Source organism: Mastigoproctus giganteus, chromosome 5, assembly GCF_048544385.1.
Source record: "Mastigoproctus giganteus isolate SK-2022 chromosome 5, ASM4854438v1, whole genome shotgun sequence".
NCBI classification, from domain to species: domain Eukaryota; kingdom Metazoa; phylum Arthropoda; class Arachnida; order Uropygi; family Thelyphonidae; genus Mastigoproctus; species Mastigoproctus giganteus.
The window spans coordinates 182,681,641-182,704,791 of record NC_143579.1 but is presented as its reverse complement, the minus strand read 5'-3'; the positions used below and the strand labels follow the sequence as shown (position 1 = coordinate 182,704,791).

Below are 23,151 nucleotides of genomic sequence, written 5' to 3'. Positions count from 1 at the left end.
ATATTATAAGAAAACTGGACTTCATATAATTACAAAGAGGTAACATTCATACTGTGCACCCACAATTAATAATATGAAGGGAAAAGGTTATCATGAGCAAGCCTAACATCAGATTTGTTTTTCCAAAAATTATCTGACTACAAGAAATAGAAACCTACTTGTTTTCATTTGGACCATGATGCAGGACCACCTCATTTAAAAAATTATTTTTCTCCCTGCATATCTAAAGAAAAAAACTCAAATAAGAATGTAAAGAATAATAAAAGTTAGTTTATTTGTATAGACTAATATATTGACAATGCTACAATAAAAATTACATCACAAAGCAGTAATTATTTAAGGACCACACGCAGTCCAACGACCAAGTAGAAAAACAGTTAATTGTACAGTACAACAAATTTTAACATTTCAATTTGCCTTAAAATGAAAATAGGTCATTCTGGTAAATTTCAATGTACGAATTCAAATCTGATTAAAATAAATCAAAATATTTTAATTATCATCTTAAAATTTTTACTTTTAACTCCCGGCGGAGGTGGTGGTGGTGGTGTTGGTTGTATGTACGGGTGTGAGTATTTTTACTAGGATTCTAGCTGCCAAATATCATTTCTCCATAACATAAATATCTTAATTCCTGTTGACATCCAAATTAATGAAAAAAATTCTAAATGTGAGTAGAGAAAATGGATTCTCAGTGACCATTTGCATGGCTTTCCTGTAACATATGTCTACATATGTTCACTAAAACTGCTGGTTTTATCTCTGTTTAAGAAGTTAGGAACAGCACCAGTGAAAGCTTTCCATGCTTGATTTTTTTTCAGTATCATTAAAGACATCAATAAAGTTGCTAGCCTCCATAAATGATCGAACTCTATGCTAATAAAAATGTCAGTTTTTATTTTTGCATCATTTAAGTCTTGAGAATCTGTTCCTTAAATAAAGAAATTCTTCACTATCCTTGGGTGTTCTTCAAGCCCATTTGTAAAGTGAAGCAAGAGAACCACTTCTGAAATCACAAGTCTAATGAAAAATACTTTTCTGTCCTGGCATGCAAAAGATTATTGACCACACATCGATAGTCTTGACTTGGCTATCGCACTTGCATAAAAAAGAAGCAATACAAGGCTGTTCAAAAAAATTTCTGGATTATGCTCATCATAAAAAATTGAGACGACAAATTTTCTTATGGCAGTCTTATTGTCAGTCAATAACAAAGATGTCTTTTCACACTGCATCATATTTCAAAATAGAGACAGAGAATACAGACAAAGAGAGTGAGCGAGAAAATCAAAATGTCTGTCATAAATAATGTCAATATTTGAAAAGTTAAAATACTTTTAACTTTTCAGAGAATAAATGAAACTTATAAATCTGGTCACTCATGCAGTAAGAAAAATTCTTTGATTCACTGGATGGGTTTTCTATAAGAGCATGTTAGAGAAACAGCAGAGAAAGCAATATTCCACCTGATTACAAGCAGTGACTTGCCAAGCATTAAGAAACTTCAGGAACCACCAAGTGGCAGTGATCATAGTGCTGCTATGATCACTGCCACACTGTCGAAGAAATAGGATTTCACTTTCAAAGGTGACAATGGTGTTAAGAGCATTTTTATATATATTTTTTTTTCAGTGGGACAAACTGACACAGAACAAATGCAAATGAGAAGCATTCGGGGAAATAATCGCTGTAGCTTTTTTTCAAGGTTAAGATCTCAGATGGATGTTAGCTGAACTGATGACACTAGTGTGTGAAAATAAAAATTCAAGGGATAATTAAAAATTATCAGGGGATAAGGAAGCTTACAATGAAGCCTGTAATGATTGCCTTGGCCTGGTGTTATTGATATTGCTCTTCAGGTTACTGATAAATTGAATAAATATTTTGTCTGCAATGATACATGAAGTTTTTAGGGATAGGGATACCAACAGAGTATTCCTTATTATACTTGTGTTAAATAATTTTATAGCTGAAAAGAAAGTGGAAGAGAACTGTTAGAGAGCTAAAAGCAATAATAAGGTGCCCCGTTGGATGCAGAATATATTTAGTTATATTAAAAGAAGAAACAAAAGAAGTTAAAAAAAAAAAAAAAAAAACCACCTCAAACCATTATATAATGAGTATTTTTTGATTCAGGGGAAGGTCACTACAGACTGAAGAGGTGCAAATATCTCTCCTTTTCCAAAAGGGGAATCAAAGTATGAAGTGACTAATTACAGAATAGCTTGACTTCTGCACCCAGAAAAATAATGGAATCACTGGTTAAAGAAGTAATGGATTTGTTGAGGGTGCAGTCTTGACTGACCAATCTGATTGGATACTATGATGCACTAATGAACAAACAGAATGCAAAACAAATATCTGACATCATACACAGTGCACAAATTAAATAACAAGACTGCGTGCGCTCTGCATTTAGTATTAACATAAGAGGCCAAATAGTACATGATTAGATCAGCTAGTGTGCCCTTTCCAAAGAGCAAGTTGAAACTTGTCCAGTCAGTAGTTCATCATTTATGACAGAAAGAGTAATAGTAGTTTTGTGCATGTCATCAGAAAATTGAAAACGGAGCAAAGAGCAGTTATCAAATTTTACTGTAAATTAGGAAAAAGTGCTACGGAAACTTTTGACGATTTTAAAAAAAATTTATGCTGATGAACGTTTGAATGGTTTTCTTGTTTTTATAAAGGACGTGAGCCGTTAGAGGTTGATCCCTGACTTGACTGACCGATCTCTGTTTGGTCAACCAGGAATTCATCAAGCAATTTTTGGTGAATTGATTCACCAAAAATTGCTTGATGAATTTGATTCATCATAGAACGCCCCCCCCCCCCCCACCACATTCGGCCAAATCTATGGGATTTGGCTCCTGTAGGTAACTTTTTGTTCCCCAAAATGAAAACAGCCACAAAAGGAACACTACAGGACAATAAAGGACATCCAGGCTGCAGTGACTGACCAGGTGAAAGTGGTACCAGAAGAGGAGTTTCAGAAGTGTTTTCAAAACTTATATAAAAGATGTAAACAGTGTGGAGGTGATTACTTCAAAAATATATAACCTTACTTTGCCATTAGCGTTATTCTTTTTTTTTTTTTTTTTTGTAGTATCATCAGTCTCGTTATTTAATTGGCACACTGTGTATATTTAGATTTCATACGAGATTACTATACTTACTAACTGGATAAATTGGAGCAGTGTGGTTTTAGGGACAAGTTGCTGCAATGGAAAAAGGGATTGCTAAGTGGAGAAAATAAAAAGAAGATTCTTCTTCTTCTTGAGTGGAAGAAGAAGAATCTTCTGTTTTCTTGACGTTAACACACACAACAGGATATGATTTAAATTGAATTATTTAAATTTTGCACATCTATCCTGCCACCATTCTTTAAATTGAAATGAAATTTCAATTTAAAGAATGGTTGCAGGATAGATGTGCAAAAATTTTCTTTAATCCAGAGAATGTAGGATTGCTGGAAGAAATTTCTGTGTAGTGTTGTCAAAGTGGGTAGTATAAATAAATTTAGATAAAATGTTAGATAAATTGTTAAACAAATTGTACAAATGAAGTGGGAAGTTTTTATGCACATTAGCATATATGCATAATATTCTATTCACTATGTTTGTCTGTATGTAACAGCTCAACTCCAGTGGATGAATTTTCATGAATGTTTATATTTGGGCCTTTCAGAAAGATTTATCAAGCCATAACAAATATCATTAAAACTGGAGACCAATAGAAATATGGTGATTATTATTTCTTTGTCCATCTATCCACATGTAATAACTCGACTTTCAGATATACATTTTCATGAAATTTTATATTTTGCTGTTACAGTGATTTGTCAACCTTTCCCAAATTACATTAAAATTAGACAACAGAAATCTGGCTACTATTATTTATTTTTATTCAAACATATCACATAGGCCATCCACAAATTATACTGTAGCCAAATCACTGTATACTATGTCTGTTGCCATGCGCTGGTTGCAGGAATGAATGGACAATGTGAGTGCGAGTGATATGCAGAAATGAAATTTTCTTGGTACACAACATACACTCAGTGATCACTGAATTATGACCACTTACCTAATACCATGTTGTGCCACCATTCACACAGATAACAGCCACTATTCGCCTAGGCATTGACTCCACTAGATATCTGAAGACATCCACTGGGATCTGCAGCCATGCTGTCTGCAAGGCTTTCCAAAGTGTTGGAATAGATGATGATTGCATATACACACATCTCACCATTCCAAAACGTCCCACAGATCTTCAATTGGATTGAGGTCGGGTAAATTTGGAGGACAATCAAGATGGGTGATTACTTCACTGCATTCCTTGAACTACTTGTGCACAGTGTGGACCCCAATGACATGGCATATGGGATTATCATCTTGGAATATCCTATTTCTGTCCGGGAAAAAATACAACATGGCAGGGTGCATGCGGCCTCCTAAGAACTGCTGGTAGACCTCAACAGTGAAACGTTGGTCCATACGCACCAGGGGGAATAGGTTGTGCCAGCAAAACATGCCTCCCTTTAAGCAACCACAGCCACCCGCTTGATAGTGGGCACTACACAAGATGGATCCGTGGACTCATTTTACACACAAAGGCATCCATCAGAATGTCGCACCAGGTATTTAGATTCAACTGACCAGCACACTCATTTCCAGTCCTCCGGTGTCCAATCAGGGTGTTGTCGACACCACAGCATTTGCTGTTGATGATGATCAGCGGTGAAGTGGGTTGTCTGCTGTGAAACCCCATACGTTTGAGTGTGCAGCACATCATCATTTGGGATATTCGTCTCTTATTGCCCATATTGTATTGCAATGTCAACTGTTGCACAGTGACTTGCTGTTGAGTCCATTCAACACACTGCACCTTTTGGTTACAGCGAACATTCACCTTGCATAATACTTTACAGTTCTGTCAACAGGTGGTTTGACCCATTAGACACCATTCTTGTACACCTTAAACACACCAAGCCACAAGCAACCAACAAGACATGCCATTTCCAATATGGGAGCACCAACCCACAATCTTCCACAATCGTGCTGTTTTGAAACGTCCCATAACTGCTACTTTATCATTCTGACTTGTACAACCAGATGCAAATTACCACTGCTCTAGCATAAGAAGCTGTTAGGCTTTTTATACTGCAAGTTAAGTGGCACACACCATTATGAATAGGCTGGTCACAGTTCAGTGATCACTGAGTGTAAGCTTTTTTTTTTTTTTTTTTTGCTTTTTTTCTTTCTTTTTAATAAATCATGAATTGTTACTATTTTCTAATATGCCTGAAATGTAACATGCTGCATACATCAACTTGTTTTTTTATTTATTTATTTGTAAATGTAACATGCTGCATACATCAATTTATGCAGTATACTGTATACAGCTTATACTGCATACAGTATAAACAGTAAATGCTGTATAAGCTTGTTTCCTTGCATTATTTTGCCAACACTAATACAATATGTGCATGGGAAGAGATCATAAATCACCAAAATCTCCTTTGACCAGTTATAATTGATATGTAGTAAAAAAAATTTATCTGTTTATATTGTAATGACAGCAGCTGTTAACAGACTGAATGAATTGGAGCTGCTGGTAAAGTCTTCTAAAACCAATACTGTAGATCTAAATGAGATTTAGAGTCATATTGAAACTGCTAATGAGAAATTACATTATGGTGATTATAATGTGTACAAGGAAGATAGAGAGGACCATGGTGGATATGCTTCTAATCAACTGTTACCTGAGTCTTATCAAGCAATCAGCATGGTGAGTTCAAAATACTTGTCTTTAAAATGAAAACACTTCCCCTGTTTAATGATGTAAAAACATAATTAAACAGGGGAATATGTTATCTGATCTGAATCCTCTTGTTTAATATACCAAACCTGTACCAAATAAGACTAAGCGCATTATAGCCTTAGTAGCCACTGCACCAATAAATCCAGCAAACAACAACTTCCACTGTGTGAAGTTCAGAATGTATTTATTACTAACAGAATAATAAATATGATTTTCAGATGTTTCCTCCTTTGCTTCTTCAGTCACTTCAAAATTAAAAATAAGATGGTTTGCCTATTAATCATCTTTATATTTTTACTTAAATTATCAATTTTAATATTTTATTCTTTATTCTACAAAAAGTTTTCAGTTACCTTAAATTAATCTAACCCTGAAAAAATTGTCAAAAATATCTATATATATAAAATGCTAGGTATGCTGTCCAAATTCTCCACTGCTAATTGTTGCCAGCACCCATTCACCTCACATGACATGAACACCATGCCAGGCATTCTTAATTTTTGTATTAACGTCTTTCGATTGAAGAAAGGCAACCTATGCCTGAAAGCTATCGATGTTTGTTTATTAAATTTTAATAAACCGTTCTAAGTTTTAAGAATTTTAAAAATGGCTAAACAGTGTGCAAGAAAATGTAGAAGAAATGCTAATGAAACATTAGTGGAGAGCTCTAATAGACTAAGAGACTGAAACGAGACTACGACTATGAAGATGGACAGAAAACAGTGAAGAATGAGAAGACGGGTGAAATGCTGTAGGACTAATCAAATAGAAGTACCGGATGCCAATAATCAATGAGCTGTAATTAATGTGGAAGAGCATGATATAGGAAATGTGCGTTACAACTGTGAGTGTTGTGATACAGAATATTGGGGTCATGAGTTAAACACATTAAATAAATACACCAAATACTGTCATGATTGAGATGTTTCACTTGACCCTCTCTCTCTCTCTCTGAGACACCTACTCTATTACGAAAGCTGCTTAAAGGGGATACACGTGAAGCAAATAACTACAGAGAACATATACGAGAGCACAACTCAGCAATGGCATTCGCATCAATGAGCATCGAGATTAAATCACCACCTGGAAATGGTCCATACTGTTTTAGAACACACGGCCAGATTTACCATTTGGTCTCACCGCTATATCCAAATGAGGCAAATAAGCCAGGATATGGACAGTTTTATATTTTCAATTCTGCTGAAGCAACAACAAAAAGCTTGAAAAAAATCAAATCAAGGGTGTATGGCCGAAATAATGCAACAATTGGATGAGATGCTGCGAAAAGTTAACCTATTTGCTGAGTCATATAAACAAATATATCAAATGGCCCAGGCCAATCCAACAATGAATGTGTGCATGGCATTTATAGAAGACCTGGACTTAGATAAGAGACAATATAACGTACCTACATCCAAAACAGAGGTTGCTGCAATATTTGTTGGAGAAGACAGGGAACCACCTGCAAATAGAGACACAAGCATATATCCCACAGGTGACTACTGTAGAATTATATCACTGCTAAACAAAAATGGTGATGACTGAAGGATCTATATTAGACTATTTTATGCCATAATCAGAAAGATGGCATATGCTACACCGGGTACAACTAGTTTAATAGAATTAATACTAAGTGAATATAAACCACTTATTTGTAATCTTGCAATTACACCAGTGGTCTCAACCTTTTGGGCCTATGAGTACATATGAGAGAGTGGTGAGCACCAACCACTCAATTTGGGGTAGAAAAGTAGAACAATTAGTGCAGAGAATTCCAAGTACAATTAAACCTCAAAATATGACAAAACAGCACCATCATGATATGACCCACATTCCACACAAAATCAAGCAGTGTTCTCACAAGCTTACTACTAACAACTGGTAAGCAGTATCCCTCACCAGCTGAGCAGTGTACATTACGTGATACTAGCACCCTGTCAGGAATACCAATATTCCTTACAAATACCAATATGCCTTAGCATGTTAACAGCACTGAAGTGTCTTGTGAGTTTATACTAATGTATGTTCCCTACTCGTATTACAGCTATTATTCATATTAGTAGGGAACATACATACAAGGTTTTTGACGAGAATAACATCTATGCTGGGGGTATCCTACGGTGCTCAGGATGTCATGAAAAGTGAAAAGTCTAACTGCTGTTATATCTCCAAAACTAATAGACAATAGTATAAACAATTTATACTTATTTTGTCAGGTATATAATGCCATCGACAAATATGCAAGAAAAAATTAGAAATTTTATATTTAATTTTTTTTTTTTTTTCGAAAAAATTAAAAAGTTCACATTTTAGTCATCTGCCATTGTGCCTTGGTTACTTTAACTTCTAAACTATGATAGACAGACATAAACAGTAAGAGACAAAATTGTTCAGTAGGAAATGTAGTTTTCACATCTATAAATAGTTTTGATGTAGCTCTTATGGTTACTGTGTAATTTTTTTTTAGGAGCATTAGCAACTAAGGCCATATTACTCCGGGATATGCGGTGGTCATTCCCTGATCTTTCCGTATTTGGTGGTGACAGGCTCGAACCCCGGTCTAATCAAGAAGCATGTGCTACACACTGCTGCTCCTTCCCACTTGGCTATGGAGGCACTGGTTACCGTGTAATAGTGATGCAAAGATGAGAGTTTAAAAATTCGAGCATTTTCAAGTTTGTTTTCACAATATCTTGAAAACTATGTGTTAGACAAAAACAGTAAGCAACAAAATCGTTGCCCTTTGAGAGCTCTACAAGGATATATAACTAGTTTCAAATTGGGTTTTTAGTTTTTGAGAGTTGAACAACTCGTTAAAAGTAACTACTTTGTTCAGTTACTTCGCATTTGTCAAGCAGTGCGGTCATGTGTCATTTAGTTAAATTGTGACGATGCCGAAAGTTACATCAACTAAACTTGTTTAAAGATTTCGATAAAATCACAAATCTAACGTTGAAAAGCAAGCACCAAAGCCAGCGGCAGCGGAATACAAGAGAGAGAGAGAGAGAGAGAGAGAGAGAGAGAGATTGGATTGGATTGGATTTGGATTTTTGTGGCGCAAAAACAGCAAGGTTATAGTGCACCAAGGAATGGATAAAATTCAAAAAGAAAATTAGACTTGTTAGTTTTAAAAAAGGTTACTTCGTCTAAAGTTGCATGTGTATATATATATATATACAGACATATCAATACATAAAAGCAAATTGTATATTTCATATGAGTGTATACATATTGATCGATTTTAAAAATTTAAAAACTGCTGACACATTGTCGTTGTCATTTAAAATCTGACTGAGTGTATATGGCTCAGTCAGATGGGTAAAAGCGCTAAAACGAGCATTTATAAAATTGGTACAATCGCATAAAATGTGTTGGACGGATAAAACGGTGTCGCATTGCTCGCACATAGGAGGGTCATCAGCCCTCAGCAAAAAGGAGTGTGTAACATGACAGTGTCCTATGCGGAGCCGAGCAAGAACAACTTCCTCTTTGCGATCCCTGCGTGAGCTGGACCGCCAAGGATGGATCACAGGCTTAATTCGACATAGTTTGTTTGTAGTAATCAGGCGATGCCAAGAATCTTGCCACTGAGATTGTAAGTTACTACGGATCACTTGCCTGTAGTCTGTATAGGGGACTAACAGGTCAAGATTATCCGTCAGGGCTGTAGATTTGGCTGCAGTGTCAGCCAAATCATTTCCTCTAATCCCGATGTGACTGGGGATCCAGCAGAAGCGGATATCGAATCCACTTCCATAGAGATTGTGTATGATCTGCTGAATTCGGGACAGGGTTGGATGGTTAATGTGTGACATCGCTGATAAAGCCTGTAGTGCACTCACGGAATCGGCATATATAATACACCGTTGGTAACGGTGTTTTCTTATGTGATCTAGAGCTAACTCTATGGCATGCAGCTCTGCAGTATAAATGCTGCAGTCAAGGGGTATCTGCTCTGATATGGTGTTATTTGGAAAGACAGCAGCAGATCCCACATATGATTCTGACTTCGAGCCGTCTGTGTAGACTGGCAAGAAGTCAAAATGTTCTGCACGGTGTTGTAAATAGAGCTGCAGGTAGACAGAAGGCGGAGTATTAGACTTCGTCGCAATCTTGAGCGAGAAGTCACATGCTGGTGTTTGTGCATGCCAGGGTGGAAGGGGCTCCTTTGGTGATCGAGCGACCTTGTCTACCGAGATGTTAAGCTCATTGAGTAGCTCTTGGACACGAATGCCGAATGGGCGATTAGCGGTCCGTCGTGTGTTGTAAAGATTTTCCCATCGTGGCTCGAAAACGGATGTCCACGTGGGATGATCTGGCAGGGACTTCAGCTTGAAGGCATATTGTAGAGATAGCTGCATTCGTCGAAGCGATAAGGATGGTTCATTTGCTTCAACATACAGACTTTGGACAGGTGATGTTCTGAATGCACCAGTAGCAATACGAATGGCTTGATGATGGATGGGGTCAAGCCAACGAACAGCGCTATTTCTGGCAGATGCATATACCTGAGACCCATAATCTAATTTTGAACGTACAAGTGCACGGTACAGACGTAGGAGAGTGCATCGATCTGCACCCCAAGAGAGAGAGAGAGAGTCATAAGCATAAACAAGAGCAAGATCAATTAGAGGCAGAAGTCCAGCCATCAACAGTGAAAAGAACAGTGCAAACATGCAACAATAAAGCTTACCACAAACCTTTATTGTTGATTGTAAATGACATTACCCAATAAAGTAAAACTGATTTTATTAAGCTTAAATTGTACTTTTTCATTTCACATGACATTATTCACGAATCCACCTTCAGCTCCATGGAGCCAACATCGATTTTTTTTAGGTGCAGGCACCTAAAAAAGCTTTGGTGGGTGTCATGGAGAGAGTAGGAAATGCATTGGAAATTACCACATTACATTAACACAAAAACCAAACCAACAATTATTTCTTATGCTTGACCAAGTTCACCTGGACCAAATCGTCAATTTTATCTGATTGGCTAAAATTTAGTAGAATTTGTTAGTAAAAAACCAAATAGCTTGAATTAAGTAGGATTTGGTAAATATCTCCAGGTTCCAGGTTCCAGGATTAGGCTCCAGATTGTTGCAGAGCTATTCTTTGGATTCAACTCAGGTTAATGACTGAACTCTGTTTGTAATACTATTACTGCAGTTTTTTTTTTTTTTTTTTTAAACTGGCTCAGGACTATTTTTGAATATGAGGATCTGGTTCTTATCTATCTCTATCAGGTTTCTTTCATTTCATTTCATTTTGTTTTATATTGCCCCAATTACAAATTCTTCTTTGTATAACCTCCTATTATCAAATATATCTGATGTTAAAACTGAGGTTTGAAGAAACTCCAACTCCCATTCTTCTTGTGGACATGAATGGGATCTGATTTTGTTATTCTGCTATTGGCTATTAACCCCAGGGGCTCACAACATCTGGTGAGTATCGGCTTGGCACACCCAGGGTCCTGAGCTGGATATCATCATTCTTCTCTTCTTGGTGATTCCCTTCTAGTTTTGACTCTCTCTCACTCACTCACTCACTCTCTCTCTCTCTCTCTCTCTCTCTCTCAGGGTAACTCAGGAATTTTTTTTGGCTGGTGCAGCATAAGCCTCAGGCTTCCTTGCCCCATATAAATAATAATAATAATAAGGGGCACGATGGCCCAGTGGTTACAACACTGACTATCAGCCTGATGGACCTTGGTTCAAGTACCGTCTTGGCGGAAGCAAACGCGGCTAAATCACGCTGGGAGACCAGTATAACAATAGTAATAAATTAGAATAACAATAAATAAATTAATAGTAATAATAATTAATAAATAAATAAGCATCGTGAAAGTTACTCCAAGGGACCTACCTACCCTAAGATCAGAGTGGTGGATAAGGGAGATTGTGGCACCATCTGTCGTCACTCCGGAGAACTACCACTGGACACAGGCTGAAGCTAAACAGATCCATCTCCATAGATGAATGATGTCGCAGAGAAATATTAATCATACAACATTGAGTGTAGGCGCCTCCGTAGCCAGGTGGGAAGGAGCAGCAGTGCGTAGCACACGCTTCTTGATTAGACCGGGGTTCGAGCCCGTCACCACCAAATACGGAGGATGCGGAAAGGTCAGGAATGACCACCGCATATTCACGGAGCAATATGGCCTTAGTTGCTAATGCTCCTAAAAACGAAATAACAACAACAACAACAACATTGAGTGTGGCGCAGGATAAAGTCACTTGTGTTCAGGCCTTAGGCACAAGGGTCGGTTCGAAAAATCAGAGATGGTGTTCTGAAGAAGACAGTGGAGCAAGGGCGCTGTCCCCCATATGGCTACCACAAGAGAAGGGCAAGACCATCCGGCCACCAACTGGAGGTGCTTCCTGGGCAACTGTGCTAGTGACCATCCAGCAAGGGAGAAAATGCCAACGCGTGAAGTGGAGAATCAAAATGAATACATCATGCAAGCATACTACAAAATAACGAAGCTGGAGACTGATATGACATTTTACAAGGCGAGACTACATACCAAGTGGGTGAAACGATTCCGGGATATTCAGGTCACCGAACAGTGAATAGCAGACCAGAGAAGGAGCATCATCACAAAGAACCTAATAGCTCCTGCAATTTTGGAAAAAATCAAGCAGGATGCGAGCGATCAACTAAAAAGGATAAATACGGAAACAGAGGAGGAAGAGCTAGAAGAAATACAACCTGCAGCAGCTGAAGTGGAAAGAGACGAGGTCATGATATCCAGAACAGAGGAGGATTGGAAGAAGACCCTAACAGAATTTGAAGGAATGGACCCCACAAAGACTCGTGATACCAAAGTAGAGGCCAAATAGAACCTTGTGGAGAGTCACAGACCACCTCAATCTGCACATAATACCACATTACCTCAACAGCAATGGTGCAACACTGGGATACATCCACACAGCTGTGTATGCTGCGGTAGCAGCCACAAGGATTAAGGGAAGAGAAACGAGAGATCAGCAGCAGAAGAACCGAAAACAGAAGGAACCGCCAGCTTGGGAAAGAAGACTTCAGCAGAAGACAGAAGAATTAAGAGTCAAGATAGGCTAATTGACCCAGTACCAACAGGACAATAGGAGTAAGAAATTAATTAGAAAAGTGAAGAGCATCCTCAAGAGAGACAGCATCCACAGCAAACATGAGACAAAAAAATCAGAGAACAGGAGAGTACTTGGACGCATTGAAGCAGAACCCTCTTGCACTCAGAAGACTACGCCGATACAAAGAGAGCTCCCAGAGGAAAATAAACAACCAAATCTTCGATGAGGACCAAAGAGGCTTCTACAGGAGTCTCGGTGAAGATGGGAAAGAAGGGAATGGACCACCAGATCAGAAGATGATTGAGGAGTTCTGGGGAAACATATGGAGCAGGGAAGTAAGATACAGCAGCCGAGCCCTCTGGATAGAACTAGAACGCAAGAAAACCAAGGACATACAAGAAATGAGAGGGTGGGAGATTCGGGAAGAAGTAAAACAGACGATTAAGAACTCTCACAACTGGCGAACTTCAGGAATAGATAACGTCCACAACTACAGCCACCTGGCTTCAGAAACGATCCAACACATCACCGCGGGATGCAAGGTGATCACCCAGACAGTACACTCATAGGCACGACCAGGTAGCCAGGATAATACATCAGAAGCTAGCAAGGAAATACCAGTTTATCGAAGAAAGTGTACCGTATTACTAGTACAAACCCCAAGCAGTACTAGACACCCCAACCTACAAGCTGTACTAGGCCATAATAACGGATAGGACAATCCCACACAACAGACCAGACATAACCCTTGTGGACAAAAAGAAAAAGGCTATCTATCTGATTGACATAACGGTATCCAACACTGGCACCCTACAGAAAACCCATGGGAAAAAAATCAGGAAGAACACAAACCTAAGACAGGAGATCAAAGAGATGTGGCATATGCAACAAGTAACAACCATCCCGATCATCATGTCAACAAACAGGTATGGTGCAAAGAGCCTACATAACAGTCTAGCAGCAATAGGTCTCCCAGCCAACGAACACCTACAAGGAACTCCAAAAAGTCACAATCCTGAACACCTGTAGGATAGTCAGAGTTCCTTGACCAACAGTAACACCAGACATAACAACAACCACACTGTGTACTTGGTAGCAATACTCGTCACGAGGTGGAACCCCCAATTAGATTTGGGCGTGGTTTTTTTTTTTTTTTTTTTATGGAGCATTTAGCAACTAAGGCCATATTGCTCCGGGAATATGTGGTGGCCATTCCCTGACCTTTCCGCATTCTCTGTATTTGGTGGTGATGGGCTAGAACCCCAGTCTAATCAAGAAGTGTGTGCTACCCGCTGCTGCTCCTTCCCACCTGGCTACGGAGGCGCACCCCCCGCCCCCAATCAGAGAGAAATAAAATAAGAGCAATAATGTCAGAGTTCTGTTCTCTGACTTGCATGAATAATTTCCAATTGCTTTGTCCAGTACAGGTATTATTAAAACCCACACACTGTAATTTGAAATAGGAGATTTGGCTGCAAAAATCCTAGATTTGGGAAATAGAGATTAAGGTTTTAATATTCCCCCCCCCCCATAATTGCTATTGTTCACTTAATGAGGATGCATAAACAAAACAGGTGTTTTGTTATTATCCTCACAAAGGAGAGTTGAATTTTCTATCTGCATTTTTAATGGTTCGGTTTAAGAGGCTGCTGAGATACTCACTGTACCTGAAGGTGTGTAAATATATTTTATATTTGTACGATTCTCTCAAAATGAATCCTTTTAAAATGTCTATTTTGTTTCCTAAGAGGTGATCAGTGATATAGATAAAACTTCTCAGTGTCTGTATATCTCGGTAAGGAGTCATCCTCCTTGTACTGTTAATTTCACAAAGGCAAGATTTTTATCCTGCTCGATTTCAATCTGAAGATTTTGGTGTGGAACTACTGATGAAAGTAAGAAAATTATGGAGTTATTCTGTCCATGGGACAAACTGCAATCACATCAATGTCATTTTTTTTTTTTTTTTTTGGGTAGTTGTTGGCACATCAGCTTCTGTGGCCATAATGCACCTCCCAAGGTTTTTGCAGTACTTTGATCCAAGCCCAAGGCCGGATTCGAACCCGCGACCTTTGGGTTGCCAGGCAGGCACTTTACCCACCCGGCTAGCCCGGTCAGCATTAATGTCAATATACCAACTTGTAGCATCAATAACATGGTATGGGGTGGTTGCATTATCTAATGTCTGTTCTAAGTTTGTCTTAAATTCTAAGGCTGTCAAAAAAAAAAAAAGAAAAAAAAAAAGCCTTGTCAAGTAATTCAGCCTTGGACAGCCTGGGCAAGGCTTGTTGAGTAAATTTTTTCTCACCATGGACTGTGCTTATTAACAGGAGAGACTGTTTTTACAAATGGCACGTGTGCAAGAATACTTGTTAATGCTATCAAAGCGTATTAGGTGGGCCAGAAAACTAGCCTGGGGAGATACACAGACTAACAGCATTGAGATTACAAGGCCTGCTGGGATCATCATGGATCAAGTAAATACATGGGTTGTGTTAGGTTGCTAAAAGCAAAAGGAGAGGGGAAGCATTTTACTTGCTTGCTCACAAATGCTAGAACTACATTAAACAAATCTGGACATAGTAGGGTTACTGGAAACATGGTGCCACTCAGACATAAGCAAGGTCAAAATTTAATATAGTGAATACAATTTATATAGGAAATGCAGGATGGTGGGAGGAGCGATGCTCTTGATTAGGCAGCACAGAACCTAAGACAGAGCATCCAGATGACATGGATGGCCAGTGTAATGTTGAGTTAGTTTGGTGTAACATAAATACTGTGGTGTAACATACGACTACATGCAGACAGAAAGGGCCCAGAGATTGGAATGTCCTATAATAGGGGATTTAAACTTTACAAATATCGAATAGAACTTGCAGGTTCATCACGCATGCAGTAGCAAATGTTTTTGGATTTAGTGATGGCCTTTTCTACAGCAAAACATGTTAGAGGCAACAATAAAAGCAATACTCTTGATCAGAAGTGACTCCTCGTGCATTAAGAATATTAAGATAAGGGAATCACTAGGTGGCAGTAATTCTAATATACTGATGTGAGATATACTTAAAAAAACTGTTAAGAGTAGGGAATTTCACTTTAGTAAAGGTAGATATAGTAGTCTTAGGCAGTTGTTAAATTACTTTTGGTGATAACAGCTCATGATGTTACAGACCACAAATTTAAATGGTAGGAATTTGGGGAAGTAATTGCAGAATCCAGTAAGATTTTTATACCAATTAAGAATTAATATTTAGGATTTATACCTAAAGAACTAGCTGGCGAACTAAAGATGACAGAAGAACTAGCTGGTGAGACTGGTGCCAAAGGAAAAAACTGCACAGAATGACTATAAATTAGTAGAGACAGAATCCTACAGCAAATACAAACTAATCTGCAATCAGGTGATTAAGAGGGTTAGGCAAACAAAGGCAGATTATAAGTCTTCAGTTGAGAATGCAAAAAGGAAAAAAAGTAGCAACAAATTTACTGCTTATGTTAAAATAGAGGAAAAAGGATAAACAACATTTTCCTCTCCGTGGAAAATAATGGAATCACCGGTTAAAGAGGTGATACAGGATCACCTAGACAAGACAGCAGTAATAGTTCAGGCACAGCATGGGTTTGTTAATGGGAAGTCTTGTTGTTGTTATTTGGTTTTTAGGAGCATTAACAACTAAGGCCAATTGCTCCGAGGATATGCGGTGGTCATTCCCTGACCTTTCTGCATCGTCCGTATTTGGTGGTGACGGGCTTGAACCCCAGTCTAATCAAGAAGTGCGTGCTACACACTGCCGCTCCTGCCCACATGGCTACGGAGGCGCCTAGGGAAGTCTTGTCTGACCAATTTGATTGGATACTACGAAGTGGTCATAAAGGAACAGGATGCAAAAAATAATTTTGATATCATACATGGATTTCAGGAAAGCTATTGATACTGTTGCACATGGAAGACTGCTGTAGAAATTGGAGCAGTATGGCATTAAGGGCAAGTTACTGCAATGGATAAAGGAATGGTTGAGTGGGAGATGGCAGAGAGTGGTAATAAATGGATACTGCTCTACATGGACTAATGTTATTAGAGGAGCCCCCAGGGTTCGGTGCTGGGCCTAATGTCGTTTTGTGTATTTATCAATGATATTGATGAAGGTATATCAGACTTAATGTCCAAGTTTGCAGATGATACACAGGTGGGTTTGTTATTTGGTTTTTAGGAGCATTAGCAACCAAGGCCATATTGCTCCGGGGATATGCGGTGGTCATTCCCTGACCTTTCCACATCCTCCGTATTTGGTGGTGATGGGCTCGAACCCCGGTCTTATCAAGAAGTGTGTGCTACGCACTACTGCTCCTTCCCACGTGGCTAGGGAGACGCCTCCACAGGTGGGTAGGGTTGTTAATGACACTAAACACAATATGCAACAGGATCTAGAAAAGTTAGGCAGATGGGCTGCGAAGTGGCAACTGAAGTTTAACATTGACAAATACAAAGTACTTGTCGATGTTAAGTACGTACTTGACAATGTACTCTTGGGTTCCCACAGGAACCCAAGAGAATCTTAAGAACTGTGTGGCACTACACTCAGGGAGGTGGAGAATGAAAAAAACCTGGGGTTAATTGTGCAGTCAGATATGATGTTCTCTGAGCAGTGCAGACAAGTTGCCAGAGCAGGTCATGGAGTTTTATCAATGATATATACGAATTTTGCTAGCAGAGACAAGGAGGTGATTATCCCTTTGTATAAGGCAATGGTCAGGCCAAACCTTGAGTACTGTATACAGGTCTGGAGGCCTCACTTTAGGAAGGATGTAGAGTTGCTAGAACGAGTACAGAGAGGGAAACAAGATTGGCGAGAGGAACAAAGGGGTGCACTTAAGAAGAAAGGCTTGAGTTCTGCAAGTTGCAGCATCTGGAGATTAAGCACCTGCAAGGTGATCTGATCGAAGTGTATAAGGCCTTGAATGGTTTGAGCAAGCTCAATGCTGACGAGATACTTTCTCTTGCTCAGATTAAGAACCTGAGGGGGCATAGATTCAAATTGAGGAAGGACAGTTGTAGAATAGATGTGTTATGACGATGATGAATAGATCACTCCAAATAGAATAGATTTGCCTTTAGCGAGTGGGTTGTTGATTGTTAGAACAGACCTCCATCTGTTGTGAAAGTTAATAGCTTAAATAAATTTAAGGCTGAACTAGACAAACATTTGGAGTGACCCGATGGGTAAAATGGGAAAGAGTGCATGTGTGTGTGTTTTTTTTTTTTTTTTTTTTGGCTTATGCTGTATAAGTTTGCTTTCTTGCATCATATGCCTCAACTAATGCTAACAGAGACCAGTTCATGTTGTTGACAAAGTAAATAAATATTTTACATCTACATTCATGCATGAAAAAATTTTAAGGATACGAACACCAGAAGGACACGAGTTATAAATTGGAATTAAAGGATATTTTGCTTCTACTGAGCATGTGAAAGAGAAATTGCAGAAGATAAAAGTAATAAGGCAATCTGGGGCTAATGGGATCTAATAAGTTATACAGGGTTATTCAAAATGAAGTCCGAGGTTTCAGTACAGGAATTGTTTGAAACCCCGGACTTCATTTTGAACCATGTATGAAAAGAAGCAGCAAGAGAGGAAAGCAAATCCTTAGTCATAATCATGAGAGCATCCTAGGGTTCAGTGAAGGTTCCTATAAATTGGATGTGTACAAATGAGTTTCCTATTCACAATGGGGATCAAAGGGGAACATAAATCCAGATTTACTATTCGTAACTTGCCGCCATTGCTATACGATATGTTATATCCTGAACTAGATAGCATTAGCTTAGCATAGTATAGTATATAATATTATCAATTAATCAGTAAAATTTATTAATCTTGTTAAACTTCATTGTCAATTAAATTGTACTTTTTAATTAAATACATATAACGACTTGTGTTACAAACGTTACATTATTAATTAATACATAACTTGATACGGAAGTTATATAACGAAAATTGAAATACTCGATACTGAAAAAAAAAAAAAAAATTTAAAAAAAAAATAAATAAAAATATATATATATAGTGTTACAACTGTGTTGGGATACAAGTTAACGGTTATAATATTGTACTGAAATTAAAATTTTAATGAAATTAAATCGAAATCATGACTCAGACCAGAGCAGCAAAGCAAAAGGCTCAAGCTAAATGCAGTGATGTGGCTCAGGGGAGAACTGAGGGGGAGCAGTTGCCCCTTGAATCACAGCCTTTTAAAATGCACTGCTTGCTTGATTATGTGTGGAGCAATCAGGTACAGGACATGACATTGCCAAGGGGGATGTCTTTGTGTGTGTGTGCACGCGCGATGTAAGGATTGTGAGGAAATCAGGCGACAACTCAGCATTGTTATGGGCCAACGTGAGAGCTTGAAGGACAGGGTGGATTCCCTCGAAGGATCTAAACTGAGGGTCCCATCAAGCTCTCAGCTGTCCACATCAATGCCAGAGTTTGAACTTGATAATCATGCAACACAGCGGCAACCCCAAAGGCAGAATGCGCTGGTCCCACAGGAACTAGTAGTTGTTGGTGACTCTATTGTCAGAGAAACAGGAAACATGGTATGTAAAAAGGATAGATGGAACAGGACCAGGGAATGCCTGCCAGGGGCAAAGTTTGAAGACGTTGTAGAGCAGGTATCATCTTTTAAGGGCACAAAAGGTGATATTGTTGTACACATTGGCACTAATGATATTAAGAGTAGGAGACCAGTGGAATTACTTAACAAGTACAGGTCACTGTTGAAAAACAGCTGCGAATTAGGGTTGAATTTGAAAGTGTCTGCACTTCTGCCCAGACACGATAAGAGGGAATATTTGATGAGAGCCTTTTTCGATCAATTCCGCCCTGTAAGGAATGTGCAAGGCTCAAGGGGGTAGAATTTTTTTCAGCCTAGTCTGTACTTGTTAACAGGAGAGACTGCTTCTACAGGGATGGGATACACTTAAATAAAAAGGGTACAAGAATATTTGCTAATGCTATTGAGGCAGTGTTAGGTGGGTTGGAAAACTGCTAGCTTGGGGGATACAAGAACTAACAGATCAACAGTAGCCACTGGCAGAGGTGAAAGTTATTCTTGCAATGCTTCTATTGGAATGAGCAGCAGCCTGGAAAACAAGATGCAGAGTATTTCAGAGACTGCTGGGAGTCATTGCATTACAAGTAAACACATGGGTTGTGTTAGGGTAGCTAAGAATAGGAACAGGTGCATGTATACTTGCATGAACACCAATGCTAGGAGTTTGGTAAATAATCTTGTTGAATTTAAGGTACTGCTCAAAGCATCAAAGGTAGATATTGTTGGGATATCAGAGACGTGTTGTCACACAGATATAAGGAATGCAGAATTGGAATTTGGGGGGGTACAGTGTGTACAGGAAGGATAGACAGGATAGGAATGGAGGGGTTATGCTATTGGTTAAGAAACACAAAATCCAAAGAAGTGAAGCCAGTCGATCGCTGTACAGTACAATGTCGAGTCAGTTTGGTGTGACATAAGCTTGTTATTGTTATTTGGTTTTTAGGACCATTAGCAACTAAGGCCATATTGCTCTGTGGATATGTGGTGGTCATTCCCTGACCTTTCCGCATCCTCCGTATTTGGTGGTGACAGGCTCGAACCCCGGTCTAATCAAGAAGCGTGTGCTACGCAATGCTGCTCCTTCCCACATAGCTACGGAGGCATGTGACATAAGCATTGATGGATCAAAATTGAGAGTAGGAGTGTGTTATAGGCCTAATGACTCTGATGAGTATAAGAAATTGTACAGGGAAATAGAGTGGGGCAGTAAATCAGAGAGTCTTATATAATGGGGGATTTTAATTTCCCAGATATTGACTGAAATTTGTGGGTTGGTCACTCACACACAAGCAAGGCTTTTGTGGACTTATTGGATGATGGTTTTCTACATCAGAATATTCAAAGAATGTTCAAGAACATCCCTTGATCTGATTATCAGTAGTGATTCTTCATGCATTAAGAATCTGCAGATAAAGGAACTAGTAGTTGGCAGTGATCACAGTATGCTGAAGTGGGATTTACTCAAAGAGGTAACTACCATCAGGGATAAAGGGAAGAGTTTTTCCTTTCGTAAAGGCAACTACGGTGGTCTTAGACAATATTTAAATTCTATACGGTGGGACTGACTGATGATGTTACCAACAGCAAATTCAAAATGGGAAGCATTCAAAGAATTTATCTTGGAAGCTAGCTACTAGGCTTTACATACCAACTAAGAAATATTGTTTAAGGTTTAGGCCTAAATGGATGTCAGATGAACAAATGGGACACACGGCAGAGAAGAAAGATGCATGGGTACATATAAATTAATGGGAGACATGGAAGCCTATGATGGATATAAGCTGGTCTGTAACCAAGTCACAAAGGAGATTAGGCAGGCAAGGGCAGATTATGAGAAATCCTTGGGAAAGGATGCAAAGAAAAACAACAAAGAGTTCTTTACCTATGTAAACTCTAGAAGGAAAGGGATGAATCAGATGGGTCCACTGGATATTAATGGTTCAACTGCTGATGATCCTGCTCAGGTGGCTAACAAACTAAATGATTATTTTGCATCTACATTCACCCATGAGGAGTTATTCAGGAAGGGGAATACCAGAGGTGAGTTAAACTCTGGCAGTGAGCTAGATGATTTTGTAATACCTGAGAGGAGAGTGGAGGAGAAATTGTTGAAGATAAACATAAAAAAGCACCCGGGGTGGATGGGATCTATTCAGTTATTTTTTTTTTTTTGATTGATTGATTTGGTAGTTGTTGGCGCATCGGCTTCTGTGGCCATATTGCACCTCCCAAGGTTTTTGCAGTACTTTGATCCAAGCCCGAGGCGGGAATCGAACCCGCGACCTTTGGGTTGCCGGGCAGGTACTTTACCCACTCAGCTAGCCCGGTCGGCTCTATCCAGTTATATTAAAGGAGGCAGCAAAGGAAGTAAGCAAACCCTGAGCCTTAATTATGAGAGCTTCTTTGGACTCCTGGAAGGTACCCATGGACTTTAGAAGACGGAGTGGTAATCAATGGACGCTACTCATTGTGGACTAATGTTATTAGTGGAGTCGACCAGGGTTCAGTGTTGGGTCCATTGTTGTTTTCTGTTTTTATAAATGATATTGACCCCAATTCACAAAGGAGGATCAAAGGGTGACACAACAGACCTGTTAGTTTAACTTCTGTTCCAGGAAAATTAGTGGAGGCACTGGTTAAAGAAGCACTGCAGGATCATCTGGACAAGACTTCAGTTATAGCTTGACCAATGCATGGTTTTGTTAAGGAAAAGTCTTGCCTGACTAATTTGATTGGATACTATTATGTGGTCACAAAGGAACTGGATGCAGGAAATAACTTTGATATCGTATATTTGGATCTTAGAAAGGCTTTTGATACTGTTGCACATGGATGACTGCTGAACAAATCGGAGCAGTGTGGCATTGGGGGCAAATTGCTGCTATGAATAAAAGGATGGTTGAGTGGGAGAAGACGGAGTGGTAATCAATGGACGCTACTCATTGTGGACTAATGTTATTAGTGGAGTCGACCAGGGTTCAGTGTTGGGTCCATTGTTGTTTTCTGTTTTTATAAATGATATTGATGATGGTATATCAAACTTAATGTCCAAGTTTGCAGACAATACGAAGGTTTCAGGGTTGTTAAGGACACTAATGACTGTACGCTGCTGCAACAGGATCTAGAAAAGTTAAGCAGATTGGCTAAGAGGTGGCAAATGAAGTTTAACATTGACAAATGTAAAGTACTACATATGGAAAGCAGTAACCCCAGAGTGACGTATCAACTCTGTGATACTAAACTGACAATGGTAGAGAACAAAAAGGACCTGGGGTAATTGTGCAGGAAGATATGAAGTTTTCTGAGCAGTAAAGTTGGTCTGCAAGGGTAGCTCAAAGTGTCTTGTCAATGATATACAGGAATTTTTCTAGCAGAGATAAGGAGGTGATTGTCCCCTTGTATAAGGCAATGGTCAGGCCACACCTTAAGTACTATATACAGGTCTGGAGGCCTCATTTTAAGAAAGATGTAGAGCTGTTTGAACGAGTACAGAGAAGGGCAACAAGATTAGTGAATGGAACAAAGGGTTGCTCTTACGAAGAAAGGCTTAAGTTTTGCAAATTACAGTGTCTGGAGACTAGGCACCTGTGAGGTGACCTGATTAAGGTGTATAAAGCCTTGAATGTTTG

The 23,151-nt window shown here is 39.0% G+C and overlaps 1 protein-coding gene across 1 annotated transcript in view; it reads right to left on the bottom strand.

The window, feature by feature from the left end:
• The window catches only part of Nup107 (nuclear pore complex protein Nup107), a 446,410-nt gene that overhangs the window by 301,364 nt on the left and 121,895 nt on the right, over positions 1-23,151 (bottom strand). Inside the window, exon 7 of the mRNA XM_090373566.1 lies at positions 159-223. Coding sequence (XP_090229692.1) covers positions 159-223 — 65 coding nt within the window. The remainder of the gene's footprint in view (positions 1-158; positions 224-23,151) is intronic.